Here is a 20,273-nt window from a genome sequence, read left to right on the forward strand (position 1 = left end):
TCTTTAACTCATACACCTGGTTCCACTCGAACAACAAAATAAGGCCGCAATGAAGCTGTAACTTTTTTAAAACTGAAACAGTCAGTGCAAAGTCCCAAAAGAACCAACGTGCGCTAAAATACAATTTAATAATTATAAACTAGTGTACTATTGTGACATGTAGCAGGTGTGTCAGCATGCAATGGGTCATAGACACAGCCTCCAAACCTGAAACTGCAATATAGATAAGGTATAAACTGTCTGTGAAACAGGTGGTACACAAGAAAAGGCAAAATAAATATTGTTATAATTGTTAACTACATTATTTGAAATGGAGCCACAGGCAGAATACACTGAATTATACACTGAATTTGTTGTTTTGTTGGTTAGATTCTGAAATGCCTCAAGACTAGCCATACCAGGTACAATCATTTACATATAGATAACATGACCCTAACATTTAGCATTTAGTCATTTTGTAAATACAAAAATGATTTGGGAAAATAATATTTTAATGTGGAAATATTTAGCACACATTTCATAAGAATTAGTTCTTAGCTAGCTAGCTAAAAATACTCTTTGCCAGCTAGTCAATGTAAAGGTCCTGTCAGGTGACATTAATTACACAATTATCTTTTTCTTTCTGTGTTAGCCAGGTCATTTCAACTTTCACAGAAAAATGTTTTAATCAAGGAATAGCGTAAACATTTATACAGTTAACTAACAATTCCAGTGATTACAAATTATTCTAATATATGTCTATTACAGAGGAGTCAATTGAAATTGTTTAAGTTAGCTAGTCATTAGTGAGCTTAAGGTCTCTGGCTATGATTTTCAGTTGCCTAACAACCGTGTTTCCATAACTTGAAAACAAGGAAGGACCAGTTCCAATGAAGGCATATCAAATCCACTTCCTCTCCATTTTACTAGTTTCCATATCTCATCATTTGCACTCCTCTCCCTCTCTACCCTGGACAACATTTTGGGGACGTGAAACTATTATTTATTATTATATATGCTAATAAAACTATTAGCATACTACTGGCCTTGCTGTGAACATGGCACAAATCTGAGGCAACCAACATGTAATTAAACTTTGCCTTTATATGTAAATGCAGTCCTGTATGCTTCTAAATCACTAAATCATTTGTGCGTTTATTGTCACCTGGTACAGGTAGTATGGTACATGGTACCTCGTACATACATGTAGTATGGAAACCATAAAGCACCGGGTCCTTGAGGACTGAAAGTTGTGTATTGCTATTTTAAAGGTGCAGTTTGTCATGTGCAAGGCTAACTGAGATTAAAGCACATAAACTTGAGTAATGGCATGGGGGTGGATCCAATTCTGGGCCAGAAAAATATGAAACATCTATCTACTGAAGAAACTAGCTTGTGCATAGCCATATTACAAATCACAGGCATTTTTAGAATGTAGTTACTATTATTATAATGGGTCTGTGTAATTACAAACTGCACCTTTAATCGATGACATATGTAAACCTGACCATGGAGAACGAGTTTTGCTTAGCTCAGGCAGCCCGGTTCTGGTTCTCTACTGCTGAGGAGATTTACAATTATCATTCCCATAAATCTCATTGAGAACCAGCAAAGCTGTGTCCTCAGACTCCCTGCAAAAGAAAAAAGTCATTAATGCAACTCATTTTTAATAGTATATACAGAAAACAAGTGTTTCAATGTATATCTGAATCCTGATGTAAAATGTGATGGATGTTGTGTGTTGTATGTGCCTGTGTGTGTCTCTGATTCTCTCACCAGTAGCACAGGTGACTCTGAATGGCAAACAGATACTCATTAAAGCTTTCGATCGGTTTCTCTTGAAGGACATAATCGATGCGCCGGCCACCGTTCAGCTTCCCCACCTGGATAATTTTTTTCTCATCCTGTTCCAGTGGTGAGGCTGAAAAATAGAAACATTTCTTATTAAAGCAGCAGTAGGTGATAATTGATTTGAACAGCATGCTTACGTTCAGTGCTGGTTTGTTGTCTCTTTGCTGTAGTGTGCACTAAAGAAGCCAACTAGACCTCACTTAGTTATTTCACGCCATGTGGACAAAAGTTTGTGGACACCTGACCATAAGATTTGTATGTCCTTTTTTCCCGATTTGCTGTTATAATAAACTTCACTCATTTCAAAATGTTCCACTAGATTTTAAAGTGTGCTTGAGGAGATTTGTGGACATCACTCGTCTAGCCACAAGGTTGTTAGTAAAGTCAGGTACTGATATAGGTGAGGGGACTGCAGTCAGTGCTCCAATTCACCCCAAAGGTGTTCAATAGGGTTAAGGTCAGAGCTTTCACTCTTCTTCTTCTTCTTTCGGCTGCTCCCATTAGGGGTCGCCACAGCGGATCATCCGTCTCCATACCACCCTGTCCTCTACATCTGCCTCTTTTACACCAACTACCTGCATGTCTTCCCTCACCACATCCATGAACCTCCTCCTTGGCCTTCCTCTTTTCCTCCTACTTGGTGGCTCCATCCTCAGGATTCTTCTACCAATATAATTCATGTCCCTCCTCTGCACATTTACACTCTAACCCATGTAAAGCATATCTCATGGAGCTGGCTTTGTTCACAGGGGCATCATCATGCTGGAACAGGATTGAGCACCAGGGTTCTGGAGGAACGTCGTTTTACTGTGTACTGTGTACCACTGTGTATAGTAGAAATGACAATAAAAGCCTCCAAAATATCTGGCACAAGAACCACATCTGGCTGGAAAAGTCGGGTGTCCCGATACTTTTGATCATATAGTGTATTTTAAATGTAATAATAGTAATAATTTATAGTGGGTTTTTTTTATACTAACCCAATGCAAATCCATGACATCCAACACACACACACACACACACACACAGTGTGGAATCTGATGACTCACTTTCCATTTCCTCTGCGGTGCTCACTGCTGTAGGCATGTCATTTCCCTCAGCCAGTGCCGGAACAGGAAATTGGGAGAAAGTTTGCCACACTGTCCTCAAAGACCCCAGCAGGTCTGAGCCGACACGCGTCAGACCTTCCTTCAGCTCTGTACAGAACACAACACATTCTCATTTACACTGTAACCCACACTGTAAATCAAACTCACACTGTACTCAGTCTCTTACTTTATACTCACACTCACACTGTACGCAAATTCACACTCAAACTCATGTTTAAAAGACATTTTTCTATGAAAGGAACTATTAGTAAGAAGGTAAAAATTTGGGAAGACCACTTTATTCCTCTCATAGGGAAATATACAAAACAAGAAATTCACAGCAGGTCAGCACAGTTAATGAGTTCAATGGCTGAGCCTCAGTTTGGGCAAACCACCTTCCTGATCATAGTATTTGCCCTGCCAGGTAAGTATTTACCCAGGTGCATCCTCTTCCTGCCCTTGTGATGCTGCATCAGCATGGGTGCTACCTCTACGTCTGGAGGCAAAATCATGGGCTCGATCCTGTATGCTACCGGGTCCAACTGCAAAAAATCATGAGCATGTTTAAACACCTGATTCAGCTAAACAGTGTTCATTAAATAAACAAATTCTAAAATTAAATAAATCCATTAGCCAAAAGTTTGCTTGGGGATTAACAGGATTATTAAACAAGTAAAAAAACATTAATTCTAGCCAATATTATTCAAAATATTACATGCCATTTAAATTTTTGGCAGACTCCCTCATCCAGAGCGACTTACATTTATCACATTCATACAACTGAGCAGCTATGTGGTTAAGGGCCTTGCTCAGGGGCCCAGAACTGGCAGCTTTGTGTCGCTGGAATTTGAACTCACAAAGTCCAATGCCTTAACCACTAACCACTTTTTTAATATTATGTATAAATTTTATAAATGATTCAATCTTAAATATATGTATATATATATATATATAAACTTTTGGTCTGTACTATATATATATATATATATATATATATATATATATATATATATATATATATATATATATATATATATGCAGTACAGACCAAAAGTTTGGACACACCTTGTACTGTATATCTATTATATATACAGTACAGACCAAAAGTTTATATATATTATATATACAGTACAGACCAAAAGTTTATATATATTATATATACAGTACAGACCAAAAGTTTATATATATTATATATACAGTACAGACCAAGAGTTTGGACACACCTTGTACTGTATATCTATTATATATACAGTACAGACCAAAAGTTTATATATATTATATACAGTACAGACCAAAAGTTTATATATATATATACAGTACAGACCAAAAGTTTGGACACACCTTGTACTGTATATCTATTATATATACAGTACAGACCAAAAGTTTATATATATTATATACAGTACAGACCAAAAGTTTGGACACACCTTGTACTGTATATCTATTATATATACAGTACAGACCAAAAGTTTGGACACACCTTGTACTGTATATCTATTATATATACAGTACAGACCAAAAGTTTATATATATTATATACAGTACAGACCAAAAGTTTGGACACACCTTGTACTGTATATCTATTATATATACAGTACAGACCAAAAGTTTATATATATATATATATATAAACTTTTGGTCTGTACTGTGTATATATATATATATATATATATATATATATATATATATATATATATATATATATATATATATATATTTTTTTTTTTTAATGAATATTATTATTAGTATTTTTAGTGATACAATAAAATTCCTGAATGAACTAGACAAGTCATTGCTTGGTTTTCTTTACACTGTAGTACTTTTATGAATAAAAAACAACAACAATCTGATGCGAATAAGTGGTTTTAGTCAAGACGCACAGGATGGAAGACATTGTAGAAGCTGCTGCAGGTGGGGAAGCTGTAGTTTGGATCGATCCTCTTAAGGCCACGGACAGTCAGGAACATGCCAATAGGAGAGCCGAAGGCAAAGAAGGCCTGGGGATGGAAGCTGAGCTGAGGGTAATTAATAGAAACCTGCATGGAGACATCAATGATATAGCATTTTCATTCACTGGTGTACTTTTTCTGAGAATATTATCATTTTCTCTCTGGATTAACCCTTTTCTTTGCTTTACTACCATAACTAATATAATATTAGCACCTGGCCAATCCCCACATCGAAGTGCTGATAGTCAACGGCGCTGGTTTTCGGCCGACTCTCTTGAATGAGACGTACAGAAGAATCTTTCTCTTCTGTACGAGAGGAATGTTTTCCGATGTGGGCCACAGATCTGTGCTGGATCAGTGAGGGGAAAGTCAGGGTCAGGACAAAAACACACCTCGCCTCACCTCAAGACAATGGTCCAGTATCAGTGCTAACTTCCAGACAAACACTCTGCAGCGCCACACAGTCTGACAGGAAGTCGGATATAATTCTTACCAGAACACAACAAATTATTCAAGATGAAATGTGTTATATGAAAAGCAGGCTATGACTTATAGTCTATCATTTACAATATATAGTAGCGATATATATTTATATTAAAAATATATTTTTCTTTCTGCTAAAATAATGTGCTACATTTACTTATCTTTCAAAATTTTGTTTGAAATTCACACTTCTATTTTACTTTTATTAATAAAGAACATGCAGCAGTCAATACCTTCCATTTATTCACACAGTTCAAAATCTTTTTGCAAGGTCCGAGAGGGATTCCCAGATCTCTCAGGTCTCTCTCAGAGCACAGCATCTGCAAGAATAAGTAATTATTAGGCAGATCCTGTGTTTAGGTATATTAAACCAACTGCTGTTATCACACTGCTTGATCATATTGTGTTTAGATGGTAACACGTACAATATATTGCCAAAGGTTTGTGGACACCTCGTCATAAGTATAGTATTTTCTTTTTGTACATCACATCCAACATTTAGTCTTAATTTGCTTTTATAATTCCCTCCACTCTTCTGGGAGGAGGTTATTCTAGTTTTTAAAGTGTGCTGGTAAAGATTTGTTCTCATTTAGACACAAGGGTGTTAGTAAAGTCAGGTACTGATGTATGTGAGGTGAGGAAGCCTGGGGTGCAGTCAGTGTTCACATTTATCACAAAGGTGTTCATTAGGGTTGAGGTCAGAGCTCTATGGCAGGATCCAACCCATGCAAAGTATATCGTCATGGAGTTTGCTTTGTACACAGGGGCATAGTCATGCTGGAACAGGTTTGGGTCTCCTAGTTCAAGTGAATGGAAAATTTAATGTTACCACAATCAAAGACATAATATATCAATGTGTGCTTTCCACTTTGCAATAATAGTTTGGGAAAGAACCACATAGAACTACATATGGCTGGGAAAGTCAGATGTCCCTAAGCTTTTATCCATATAGTGTACCGCATACACTATTTTAATTGTAATTTTTTTTAATAGTTAAAATTGCTTTTATTAATATGCTCATCTATGTGTTCTCTTTTCTCACTTTTTAATTTTTTTACATAGATTATCGACAATATATTAAAAAAAATAATGTGTTAAACCATGACCTTTGCAAAAATGTGTTAATTAACTGAATCTAGAGAAATTACTCATGGTCCAGAATGCCTGTTTGGATATGGGTGCACCTTCTGAGACTGATGCTTTATTAACAAGAGTGAAAATATGTGTGGAATAATTCACATGGCCTAAGCAAAGTGTGTGGACAGCATTTGAGTTAAAAACACACACCAGAGACTCCATGTCCATTTGTTCCCTCTGTAGGATTTTGAGATGTTCCTTCAGGCCGATGCTCTTTAGCACCTCTTCTAGGCTCTCACAGGAACTGCAGTCTGAGACTGACAAAGAGCGCAGGGCTTCATACTGCTCCTCATACTTTCCATCCTGGATTGCAAACGAAAATTCACACAAAGTGGTCACTTTTTTAAACATTTATTGTGCTCATGACTGGTACACAATATAATTTATTATTCCATGCCATGTAGTATAATGTAAGAAGGGGAACACAACATAATTATTACAAGTGAGCTTTGTAACAACCTGTGCTGCATTGTTGCTCTCTGCTGCTGTCTTCTGATTAGTCAGCAGGTCAAATAGGATTAATGAACCTAATGGGGAAAATCATTTTATTAGGTAAAACAATAAAGTGCATATTAAAGCTAAATGCTGGAAACAGTTTACAGTTATCAAGTTACTATATACAGTGGAACCTCGGGTTACGAACGCCCCGGCATACGTATAATTCAGGTTACGAATCGCAGTTCATCAAAATTTTTGCCCCTGGTTACGAACAATATATCGGGATACGAACGCCGCTCACCAAAAATCGCAGGCAAGTTGGTTGTTTTTGCTCTATCCACGCAGCTCGTCACATCAGTTAGCGTCCTGTGTCCCTAGCGAGAGCATCGTGTTACTTACCGCTTGAACTTTTCCCGGCAGCAGCGTAACAACTCGTTAGTTGATGCTCGTGGAATGATGAGATGGACAACATTAGCCGATGCATAACCACTTTACTTGTTTTTATGAAGATAGATTAGCAGGGTTACAGTCTTTTCCAAAGTACAATACCCATAATGAATTTCACTCTGGACTTCAATACCAACTGATAGTAGCCTTAAAGAAACAGCTCTCATTTTCCTCTAATGCAACAATTGTCTCAGCGCTCGTGTTAATAACACTGTCTTTAATATTCTATAATATAATATATAATAATATATAAATAATATAATATAATAAGATTCTCCTTCCAAACAATAACTCTCCCTCCTCCCCCTTCTACGAACGTCGTCTCCTGCAGCGAGTCTTCTCAAAGGAAAAGTACCCGGTAAAGATGTTTTCCTCTTTTGTATGTTTTTATGTGGTATAATTTTAATATAACATGTTAAAAGTAAATAATATTAGTGAATATTGGCTTTATTTTTATTTAAGTAATATTTTTGGTTGTCCAGAACGAATTACCGAAGTTTCTGTTCATTATTATGGGGAAATTTGTATCGGGATACGAACTTTTCAGGTTACGAATAAAGCACCGGAACGAATTAAATTCATAACCCAAGGTTCCACTGTAATTTAAATTTACAGAGCCAAGTGGTGTAAAGTTTTTTTATAAACTTGCTTTAATTAGGTTATGTGTAAAATAGCTTTCTTTACATACCTAGGCATAGTTAAAAAAAGGGTGAAGTAGCTGTGAAAAGTAGCTATGTAAGGTTGCTTAACACATCCAGGCTGTGTAAAGGGCATGCATAAAGTTGCTTACAGTCTCAGGCTGTGTAAAATATTTGCATTTATAGTCTCAAACTGTGTAAAGTATTCTGTAAAACACCTTTACTGTCACAGGCTGTTAAAGTATAAAGTTAAATATAAAGTTGCTTTACAGCTTCAGGCTAAAGTATTTGCTGCTGCACAGTCTCAGGTTGTGTAAAGTATTTGTGTAAAATTGCTTTATAGTTTCAGGCTTGTGCATTATTGTTATGTAGCTTTATAGTCTCAGGCTGTGTAAAGTTTTTGTGTAAGTTGCTTTGCAGTCTCAGGTTGTGTAAAGTATTTGTGTACATTTGCTTTACAGCCTCAAGTTGTGTAAAGTTTTTGTGTAAGTTGCTTTGCAGTCTCAGGTTGTGTAAAGTATTTACATAAAGTAGCTTTACAGTCTCAGGCTGTGTAAAGTTTTTGTGTGAATTGCTTTACAGTCTCAGGCTGTGTAAAATATTTTTTACGTAAAGTAGCTTTGCAGTCTCAGGTTGTGTAAAGTATTTTACATTAAGTAGCTTTACAGCCTCAGGTTGTGTAAAGTATTTGTGTAAGGTTGCTTTATAGTTTTAGGCCTGTGCATTAATGTTATGTAGCTTTACAGTCTCAGGCTGTGTAAAGTTTTTGTGTAAGTTGCTTTGCAATCTCAGGTTTTGTAAAGTATTTGTGTAGATTTGCTTTATAGCCTCAGGCTGTGTAAAGTTTTTGTGTAAGTTGCTTTGCAGTCTCAGGTTGTGTAAAGTATTTAACATTAAGTAGCTTTACAGTCTCAGGTTGTGTAAAGTATTTTACATTAAGTAGCTTTACAGTCTCAGGTTGTGTAAAGTATTTTACATTAAGTAGCTTTACAGTCTCAGGTTGTGTAAAGTATTTTACATTAAGTAGCTTTACTGTCTCAGGCTGTGTAAAGTATTTGTGTAAGTTGCTTTACAGTCTCAGGTTGTGTAAAGTATTTAACATTAAGTAGCTTTACAGTCTCAGGTTGTGTAAATTATTTTACATTAAGTAGCTTTACAGTCTCAGGTTGTGTAAAGTTTTTGTGTAAAGTTGTTATACAGACCCAGACTGTGTCCTGCCACTGACACGGCTCCAGTGAATTGTGGGTTTCTTTGGAGAAAGATGTAGTATAGGTGGTTAATCTCTGAGGCTACTGTGTCCAAAATGGTCTGACAGTAGGTGGCACTGTTGTAGAAGAACAGGTCCAACACTGTGTCGTTGGCGAACTGGCGCAGGCCGCTGATGCTGGGCAAAGTGATTCGCTCCATATCTCTGCAAACAAGTGTTTTATTCAGTCAAATTAAGGTAAAAATGTGATGTGATTTCGCAGAATGTGATTTTGGTTTTTTTTAAATAGCATTTAATTAATTACTGTTTCCTGTTTGATAACTAATACATTCATCAATATAAACTATGAACCTGTCAACCCCCGTGCTTTCTCCATGCAGAACTCTGTGCCAGTTAACAGGCAGAAACTCGACTCGACCCACAGCCTTGTTTTCATCACTGGTGCAGAAATGACTTTTGATGAGGGTATGAGCAGCGCTGCGGAACTCGTTGACTGAAAAGCGAAAGAAAGTAATGCGCTAAGTAAACTACCGTATGTCTTTTGCTAATAGAACATTCCACATACCACTTTTATTGTGGTACATACACCACTATTTAATATACTACATTTTTCCGTTCTTGCATATTAACACTTTTTACAGTAGGATTTCAGGAATTTATGACATTAATTTGAGACTGCACTATACATTAACATATCACCATACTGTTCACTTACATTGTTTTCCCACGATGCCTTTTACTGTTACTGCCACTTACTGTTACTGCCTCTTACTGTTACTGCCTCTTACTGTTACTGCCTCTTACTGTTACTGCCACTTACTGTTACTGCCTCTTACTGTTACTGCCACTTACTGTTACTGCCTCTTACTGTTACTGCCTCTTACTGTTACTGCCACTTACTGTTACTGCCTCTTACTGTTACTGCCACTTACTGTTACTGCCTCTTACTGTTACTGCCTCTTACTGTTGCACAAATTACAACATTCTACCTTATGTTACCTTTTCGCACTGTTATAGTCACCAATATTCTACAGAATAATATACTTCTGTTTAACATTTGTAATATATATTGCACCTGTGCATGTTTTATATATATATACATGTCATATAAATAAATAAATAAATAAATAAATAAATATATATATATATATATATATATATATATATATATATATATATATATATATATATATATATATATATACACACACACACACACACACACACACACACACACACACACACACACACATTGCTATCGCCATTTCTGGTTATATGCTAACTGCATTTATTTGGCCCTGTACTTGATCACAAAAAAGTAAATTTAATCTAATCTGATCTATCTTCAGTTGTCTCAATAAACAGACTGACTGTTTTTATTCATTGAACAGGAAGAGGAATACGTCCATCATCGTGTGTTGTGTGTGAAGTGTTTGTATCCATGTCTAATCTCACCACACTGCACGATTCCTCTTAAACGTAGATCACATGCTGGCCCAATACCATGAACCATGAACACCAGGTGATCCACAATGTCTGGTTCTCCTGCACAACACACACATGCACAAAACAAGGGTTTTCTGGTTAAAAGCATTTCAGACTAATTTTTATTAATTAATTTTTATTTAATTTTTTACAAGCAATGATGCATCAAAATATTGTATGCAAATAGTGTAACCTCAAAAGGCTGAGTGTGTACGCTTAGGGATTTTCTGATGTGACAGATCTGGCTTTTTGCTTCTTGGCTGTTGAGCCATGTTTTTATGAATAGTAACACCACACCAAGGCATTTATTATTTGATAGAGAAAAACATTTTGGGTCAAAATGATCACAGTCGGGTCACAGTTGGCTGTATATAGTTATCAAAATTGTACACATACCCTGTGGGATTTCCACTGGAATATTCTCCACTCCTCTCTTTAGTGTCCTGGGTTGAGTTCGTTCGCTTGGAGACGGTGGACAGTCAAATGAAAAAGATTGGTGCTGAGTCATCAGCTGGTGGAATACACACAGACAGCAGATTAATTAGGGTTTCTGGTTAAATGCCGTCCTGAGTGGAATTAAAGAAGTCTTAATAGGCCATGCATGATAATTCAGGTTTTTTTTGTTTCTTTTTTTTCTCGTTATCACATCTCAATTTTCTTGTGATCTCGACATAATAAACATGGTTTCCTCATAAACAGTACTTAATATTTCTGTGTATTTGGCATAAGAGCATGTTCTAGAGCAGGGATCACCAGCATGGTGCCCGCGGGCACCAGGTCGCCCGCAAGGACCACACGAGTCGCCATCGGGGCTTTTCTAAAAATAGCTTACCATAGCGCCACTTAGCAGTGAGCTGCATCTAATTTTTTTTTGTTGCTATTCTTTTTTAAATCACATTTGCATTGGTGTGAATTTAAAAATGACAATATTAAAATATAGATGACTAAATATAGCTGAATATCATTGATTATTAATAATAACATATAATTAAATATAAATTGAGCAAATTTGTTATTTCAGAAGTGAGTATCAAACTGGTAGCCCTTCATATTAATCAGTACCCAAGAAGTAGCTCTCAGTTTCAAAAAGGTTGGTGACCCCTGTTCTAGAGGCTGGCATCATGGATAATAAGCATAACTATTTGTGGCAGTGGGCACGTGATCACGAAAAAATAACTTTTGTTATGTCCAGATCATGTGAAAATGAAGTTGAAATCACGAGAAAACAGGAAAGAAAGTCCTTTTAGGACTACAATGGTGGAATGGAAACGCTGAAAAACATAATGTCTACAAAATGTAATGTTTAATTCACACTTTTCCCTGTAGGAGGCAGTATGTTACTGCAACAGATTGTAAGAATACCTTAGGATTGTGAAGAATTACTGTTTCCCCTGTAGGCAGATACAAGTTTCTTTTCCATTCGTTGAGGGACATCGAGATCATGTAGGAGTCCTGTTGAAACATGAATAATATTCATTTAATACACTGTACAGCTCAAAATGCTTTACCATATACCATACATTTCAAGAATAAAATGTTTTTCAAGATGTGTGACATCTGGGTACAGACTGTAAAGCATGGTGGATGTATCACCTTGGTTTGGGATTATGGGAATTTCCTTCATTAAGAAAGACACTTTTATTTTCCCATCTAAAGTCTTGGAGACTGTAGAAGTCTGCTGTTTTATGTTCATATGTTAAATTGAGTGTTATATTGTATAATCGAGTCCCATGCACAACTCGATTAAAAAAAAAGCTGACCTCCAGCAGCTCGCTCATCTCCTCGGTGTAGGGTGTGTAGAACACCTCCTTGTTGCCTTTGTGAAACCAGGAGCATCTTCGCACTTCAGATGGGGCCTGATCCCAATAAATGGCATGACGGCGTCGCTCCTTCAATCTCACATCATAGCGCCTGCCCTCCGTGGCCACCACCACCTCATCGTCAGCACCTACACATGCACACACATACACACAAGTCAACAGGTTGGTGTGTGTTAGCTGTAGTTAGTTGTAGTGGTGTTTAATAGAATTACTCAATCCTTTGTATTAGGGTGTGTTATAATGTTAGGGTAAATTAGTGTATATCTACAGTTTGTGTGTGTGTGTGTGTGTGTGTGTGTGTGTGTGTGTGTGTGTGTGTGTGTGTTTGTTGGTGAGGGTCAGAGTGTACTGATGTGTGTTGACATATTAGTGTGTGTTACCATGCAGTGTTTGTGCCGTGAGTGTAGTAGAGTGTGTATTATTGTGAATTAGCGTGTGTACTAGAGTGCATTGGTATGTGCTATTGTGTATTATTGTGAATTAGCGTGTGTTATTGTGTAATGGTGTATATTAGAGTGTGTTAGTGTTTAATGGTGTATAGTAGATTGTGTTATTGTGTCATAGTGTATATTAGAGTGTATTGGTGTTAAGTGGTGTATATTAGAATGTGTTATTGTGTAATGGTGTATATTAGAACGTGGTATTGTGTAATGGTGTATATTAGAACGTGGTATTGTGTAATGGTGTATATTAGAGTGTGGTATTGTGTAATAGTGTATATTAGAGTGTATTATTGTGTAATGGTGTATATTAATGTGTAATAATGCATTCATCTGTACATTATAAATACATTATAAAATCCTATCAAATGAACACACATTGCAACACACCAGACACTATAAATCTGCATGCAGACCGTGTGTGTGAGCCTCTTCCAGCTTCTGCGAATCTTCGCTACTGAATGGTTTCCAAGAGTCTTTGCCGTCCGCTATCTGCTTGTAGAACCAGTGACACCGCACCGGTGTGTACGGCTCATCGTGTGTGTCCATCCTTTGTCCTGTTTGTCCCTGACACCAAATTAGCACACATTATACACACATTATTCTTCATCCTCACTACTGTGCAGCCTACTTTATCTGGTCTGGGTTTCATTAACTAATTAACTAATTCATTCTTATTTTAAATATGAATCCTTCAATTAGTGTTAGACCACGGAGTTTATAACTAGTCTCTTTGTTTCATATCAACAAGGACATGAGGACAACAAGGACTACCACCCCATCTCTCAGGCCTAGAATGTAGGAGGAAGAGAGATTTAGCTAAACCAGAAAGCCTTTTAAGAGAAGGTCATGCAAGAGGCTGATGGGGTGGCCAATCCAACCACATTCCAGTTAGGGGCCCATTAGGAGGCTCCTCGAGTCATGCTCATGCCAAGGTTTTACAAAGGGGCCCCTCAAGGCAAGCTCAGGACTGAGCACAACAAGGACACTAAGGACAGATTCATAAATAACCTGCCTGATTTATCTCAATTTCTCACTAAACCCATAACTACTAATAATCTTGATGAGATAACTAAGAACATAGACCTTATCCTCACTAGCACATTAGACACCGTTGCCCCTATCCGGTTAAAAAAGGTTAGAGACCAAGCACCTGCACCTTGGTATAATAGTCATACACATGCCCTCAAGAGAACAGCCCGTAATCTGGAGAGAAAATGGAGGAAAACTAAATTGGAGGTATTTAGAATCGCGTATAAAGACAGTATGCTCAGCTACAGACGGGCGCTAAAAGCTGCTAGAGCTGAACACCTGAGTAAACTTATAGAAAACAACAAAAACAATCCCAGGTTCCTTTTCAGTACTGTAGCTAAACTAACTACAAATCAGGGCTCTGAAAATTGTGTTTCATCACAGTTTAGTAGTGAGGACTTTATGATTTTCTTCACTGAAAAAATAGATAACATTAGAAAAACAATTGTGGCAGTTCAACCTCTGACAGCATCTCCTGAGACAGTGTTACCTTCAACTCCACAACTCCACTATTTTACATGTATAGGACAGGAAGAGCTGTATAATGTTATTGCCAAAGCTAAATCGACAACATGTCAGTTAGATCCAATTCCTACTAAATTACTGAAGGAAGTGTTATATACAACTGGTGAACCTCTTCTAAATATTATTAACTCCTCACTATCTTTAGGTCACGTCCTAAATCCCTCAAGTTAGCAGTTATTAAGCCCCTCATTAAAAAACCTAATCTGGATCCAAACACGTTATCAAATTACAGACCAATTTCAAATCTCCCATTTATGTCTAAGATTTTAGAAAAGATTGTCGCTGCACAGTTATGTTCCCACCTGCAAGAGAACAATATCTTTGAAGAATTTCAGTCAGGTTTTAGGCCCCATCATAGCACAGAAACTGCTCTAGTTAAAATAACTAATGACCTGTTTTTAGCTTCAGACCAAGGCTTCATTTCGCTGTTGGTTTTACTAGATCTTAGTGCTGCATTCGACACTATAGACCATGATCTCCTCCTAGATCGCTTACAAAATTACATCGGCATTCAGGGACAGGCATTAAGCTGGTTTAAATCCTACCTGTCCGATCGTTACCATTTCGTAGATTTAAATGGAGAGCTATCCAGGCTAATGCAAGTAAATTATGGCGTGCCGCAAGGTTCAGTTCTAGGACCCCTGCTCTTCACAATATACATGCTTCCGTTAGGAAATATTATTAGAAGGCATGGAATTAGCTTCCATTGTTATGCTGATGATACTCAGCTATATCTCATCTAAACCAGGCGATACAGCTCAATTAACCCGGATAACTGAGTGTGTTAAGGAACTAAGAGATTGGATGACCCATAACTTTCTACTTTTAAATTCTGATAAGACTGAGATTTTGCTCATCGGCCCAAAACTAGTATACAGACGCTCCAGCATCTCAACCTGCATTTAGACGGATGTTCTGTAACCACTAGTTCAACGGTAAAAGACCTGGGTGTTATTTTAGACAGCGACTTGTCTTTCAAAAATCACATCAATCAAGTTACAAAAACAGCCTTCTTTCACCTTAGAAATATTTCTAAGTTAAGAAACATGTTATCTATATCTGATGCAGAGAAGCTCGTCCATGCGTTCATGACCTCCAGAATAGACTACTGTAATGCGTTACTAGGTGGATGTCCTGCATCATTAATAAACAAGCTTCAGTTAGTCCAGAATGCAGCAGCCAGAGTTCTTACAAGGTCAAGAAAATATGATCACATAACCCCGATCTTATCGTCCCTACATTGGCTTCCTGTTAAGTTTCGAATAGACTACAAACTATTACTTCTCACTTATAAAGCACTAAATGGTTTGGCTCCCATATATCTATCCAGTCTTTTAACACGCTACAATCCGCCACTCTCCTGAGATCTCAAAACTCTGGGCTTCTAGTAGTTCCTAGAATAGCAAAGTCCACTAAAGGTGGTAGAGCATTTTCACATTTAGCTCCTAAACTCTGGAATAGTCTTCCTGACGGTGTTCGGGGCTCAGATACACTCTCCCAGTTTAAGTGTAGATTAAAAACATATCTTTTTAGCAAAGCCTACACATAACATACGTCTCACATCATAACCTTGTGCTCCAGAACATCTGATCACATGCACATTATCAACTTGTGCTGTTAATATCATGAACAGCAGCTACGCTAATTCCTCTCCACTGCTTCTCTTTCTCCCCATCCCGAGACACCCTGAGGTTTGGCCAGCTCCAGTCACCTCCCACCTCGTGATGATTACGGACCTTTGAAGAAGTAGATGCCGAACTCACAAACATCCCAAACCATCTGGAGACGTACCAGTGCCATTTGGATCCCGCTACATGTGTGGAGTTTTGACATTGGACCTCCTGGAGTGTTTAAAGGCTCTGGCATGGAGAAGCTGATGCTGGATCTGTGGTGATCACAAATGCTGAGCTCATAAAACTCGGAGCTACTAACCATATAGACTGTATAAGACTGCAGAAAGAACATCACTTATAATCTTATACTCCAGTAATCATGTTAGTTCTCACTCTCCAGTGTTCTTTATTGTTGAAAGATTTATGATCAAACTCTTGATGTCACCCAGATGAGGATGGGTTCCCTTTTTGAGTCTGGTTCCTCTCAAGGTTTCTTCCTCATAACATCTAAGGGAGTTTTTCCTTGCCACAGTCGCCACGGCTTGCTCATCAGGGACAAATTCACACCATTCACCATCACTGTTGATTTGTGTAAAGCTGCTTTGAGACAATGTCTGTTGTGAAAAGCGCTATACAAATAAACTTGACTTGACTTGACTTGACAACAAGGTGCCCTCACCAGTCTTGTTTCAGTTAAGTAAAGCTTATGCCAGTGGTCCATGTGGGGGCTTCTCAAGTCAAGCTAATGCAAGAAGGTGGGTGAGTAGAAAGGTTGTCTCAGACAGATAAGAAGACAGACAGCAGACAGATCTGCTCATGTTGACCTTGTTTAATTGTATCAGGGGATAGCATAGTTTTTATTTGTTTTTTGCTACATTTGACACAATCACTATAGCTACTAAGTATTTTTTCCCCACTGGAATTCTACTCATTGTACTGTTGTATTACTGCATTGTGAAATACTCTCAAGTATTTGTTCAAATGGGTCTCCTATGAAAATGTCCATAATATCTTCTACAAAATGATTTTTTTGCAGTCATTTCATTTATTTATTTCTCAATTAAACATTTTAGTCTGGTTTTCATTTTCTCTTTCTTCTCTTTCCTCTTCTTTATTCTCCTTTTTTTAAGCTTTTTCCCCTTTCTGCATCGATTTGTTCCTCTTTTTCTCCATTTTTATGTGAAATTTGATAAAAAACTAAATTTCCTCATGTCTCTCTAACCCCCCCTCCCCCTTTTCCTTTCCTATAATATTTTATTCGAAAGGCAGTCATTTTCTAAAAGCACACAACCTTACAGAGATAACAAGTCCTCTTTGTTCTCCATTTGTCCTTCTCTTATATAATCAAACAAACTCACAAACTAAAACTGGAATTCATTCTAATATTAGAGGGAAAGGCAGGCAATCAATTAAACAATAAAACGCAAACTAATTTTAAATCAGCTTCTGTAGTGATGTTGAATATGGGATTAGTGTATCTCTGAAAATGTTTATAGATACAGTATAGTACAGAGTTGCCCTTTTTCCTATGAAGGCCCAAAAATCTGACTTGATTGAGGGCTCAATTTATACCAAATTGTATCATATTACAATGAAAGTTACCATAATTCTCCTGATTTATGATTCATAATAATTAGAAATAAATACAGTGAAAACATAATGCTGTAATCTACACAACTAATGTTTTAATTTTAAAGTTTAATGAGACTTACATTAAAAAACACCTCATTTGTATTACTATAGTTTCATTCCAAACACGGCTCCTGTATTCAAGCTATAAAACTATACAGCTGTATGTTGTTATATCAGTGACCTCTAATAAGATACAAAACGCTGCTCCTTATTCTATTAACTGAAAATTTTTTAAGTGTATTAGTGTGTAATAGTGTATATTAGTGTTTTTGTGTAATGGTGTATATAAGAGTGTAATAGTGTTCAATGGTGTATAGTAGATTGTGTTATTCTGTAATAGTGTATATTAGAGTGTATTAGTGTTTAATGGAGTATATTAGAGTGTAGTGGTGTTTACTAGTGTATATTAGAGTGTGTTATTGTGTAATGGTGTATATCAGAGTGTACTAGTGTGCAATGGTTTGTATTAGAGTGTATTATTGTGTTATGGTGTACATTAGAGTGTGTTATTGTAAAGTAGTTGTATTACTGTGTATTATTGTGTAATGTTTATATTAAAGTGTGTTATTGTTTAATGACATATTAGTGTGTTATTGTGTAGTGGTGTATATTAGAGTGTTATTGTTTAATGGTGTATATTAATGTGTGTGCGCATAAGAAATGGTCAGTTTGCTTCTCGGTTTATGCTTGTTCACCAGACTTAAAGTTTGCACACAGAGGTAGATACTGTTTTTGTTTTTGCAGATAAAAATGGTCCCGTTAAATGCAAAACTACAGATAAAAATTGGTCTCAATAACATCCCCCTCTTCTAATATATGCCATAGCTATTGAAATCAGGTCACCATCATTGGCCTACAAGCCCTAGTTTGGATATTTCTTGTTTGGAGGTTTAAACTTTACTATATACTTAATTACTGTGGTGTAAAATCCCCTTTAGATAATTTCATACTTTACATCATCACTGCCTTTATCTGATCCACATCAGTGGCAACACATCACATGTTTATTCTGACTCAGGGCACTGATCATGTCATAATAAAGAGATGAGTCAGTTATCAGTCGAGGGTCAAACTCTACTTAAGACTAATATGAAGGCAGGTTTTGAGGTCTATGAAAACATTTTCTGATCATGTACAGTATGATCATTTCTGGTTTGCTGGTATTTACATGTAAATTAAAACCACTACCCAAGCTGGAGGCATGTAGAAAGGGGTGTGCCGGGTGGTATTATTATCTTTGATCAGTTGTTTACTTGTAACATCTAACTTGTAGATCCTTGACTACACGATCAGACTTTAACCCAAAGCTCTTTCACAACTACTGGGACATTTAATTCAGAAAGCTTCAGCTGTAGATTAAAGTACATGTATAGGACATGTTTAAATCGTTCCTAGAATACGAAATAATTGCAAATAATCATAAATGTCATAATATAAAAATAGAAATATTGTCAAGACACACGATCTAATCTGATTTCAGTGTTAATTCTGTATACAACACAAACCGCATGACATCAACATGAACATTATAATAAACACCAGATCCTACCGGGGCCGGCGCGCTCCTACGGGTGCACCGCAAGGACAAAAAGGATAGAAGTAAAAAAGGCGAACACTCCTGGTGTTGTGTTCAAATTCAGCTGTCGGATTTAATCAGATTCGGTTCGTGGATTACTTTCTGGGCTGGAAACACGCCATATAAATGCAGTTTTGTTTTTTAAATACCAAAAAATGAGAAGCGGTCACGACTGAATGCGCTATTTGTAGTCCGTTGCCTGGAGGTCTGGACGAATCAGATGCTGAGGACTCATCCGGGTACTGCGACTGGCAGATAATAATGTTTATAACGGTGATAGTTGAAATGGCCACCTATATGACTTTACATAAATACATATAACTCTTACAATGCAGAGTTCCTGGGAATGCTGTAAGTCAAATGGTAAAAAAGTATGTAAAAAATTATTCTTTAGTTTGGCCAAAAGTTAAGTACAAACATGATATAAAGAATCAAACATCCTGCACATGCTGTCAGTGTTGGACAAAGTAAACAAACCATGAACTTGAGTTAAAGTTGAGATACACGAGGAAAAATATAAAAATAATTATAATAATAATGACACGAGGTAAAATATTCCTCCAGTAAAAGTAAAAGTGCCCCTGTAAACTTTCACTTGAGTTAAGGAACAAAAGTATTTCCATTTAAATGTACTTAAGTATCCAAAATACTATGATTTATTATGGCTGTAATGCCGTATTATTATTTTTTGGCACAAGAATTTTGTTAAGTTTATGTGAAAAGACTGTTACTCTCAGCACACCAATCTTTTAATAGAATGATATTAATTAGTCAAACACTGATCAATATCTATTAAAATGATCTACCTATTATCTACTACTTAAAAATTGTGCAAACAAGGCCATGGGTGTTTTGGCAAGGTCGAGTCAGGAGTTTCTTCCATCATTTATTCCTCTCTAAATGTTCTGCTTGCTGTTGAACTGATGCTGAACT

The 20,273-nt window shown here is 36.8% G+C and overlaps 1 protein-coding gene and 1 pseudogene across 3 annotated transcripts; both read right to left on the minus strand.

The window, feature by feature from the left end:
* Nucleotides 1-646: 646 nt before the first annotated feature.
* ddhd2 (DDHD domain containing 2) lies at nt 647-19,547 on the minus strand. 3 transcript variants are annotated; one of them, XM_046861830.1, is made up of 17 exons: nt 19,314-19,547; nt 13,379-13,529; nt 12,463-12,650; nt 12,065-12,154; nt 11,099-11,213; nt 10,673-10,762; nt 9,569-9,710; nt 9,213-9,421; nt 6,947-7,014; nt 6,638-6,790; nt 5,584-5,670; nt 5,082-5,216; nt 4,799-4,954; nt 3,355-3,460; nt 2,880-3,026; nt 1,756-1,900; nt 647-1,610 (listed from the first exon to the last, which is right to left on the minus strand). In XM_046861830.1, exons 2-17 carry the CDS (start codon nt 13,509-13,511, stop codon nt 1,535-1,537), a joined length of 2,040 nt encoding a protein of 679 aa, XP_046717786.1. In that variant the 5' UTR covers nt 13,512-13,529; nt 19,314-19,547; the 3' UTR covers nt 647-1,534. The 3 variants fall into 3 exon arrangements, with proteins under 3 accessions (XP_046717786.1, XP_046717788.1, XP_046717787.1); XM_046861832.1 differs by lacking the exon at nt 13,379-13,529; XM_046861831.1 differs by lacking the exon at nt 19,314-19,547 and having other exon boundaries at nt 13,353-13,478.
* Nucleotides 3,196-3,350, minus strand: LOC124394002 (annotated as a pseudogene).
* Nucleotides 19,548-20,273: the final 726 nt, after the last annotated feature.

The sequence above is a fragment of the Silurus meridionalis genome, chromosome 11, assembly GCF_014805685.1.
Source record: "Silurus meridionalis isolate SWU-2019-XX chromosome 11, ASM1480568v1, whole genome shotgun sequence".
Lineage (NCBI taxonomy): Eukaryota > Metazoa > Chordata > Actinopteri > Siluriformes > Siluridae > Silurus > Silurus meridionalis.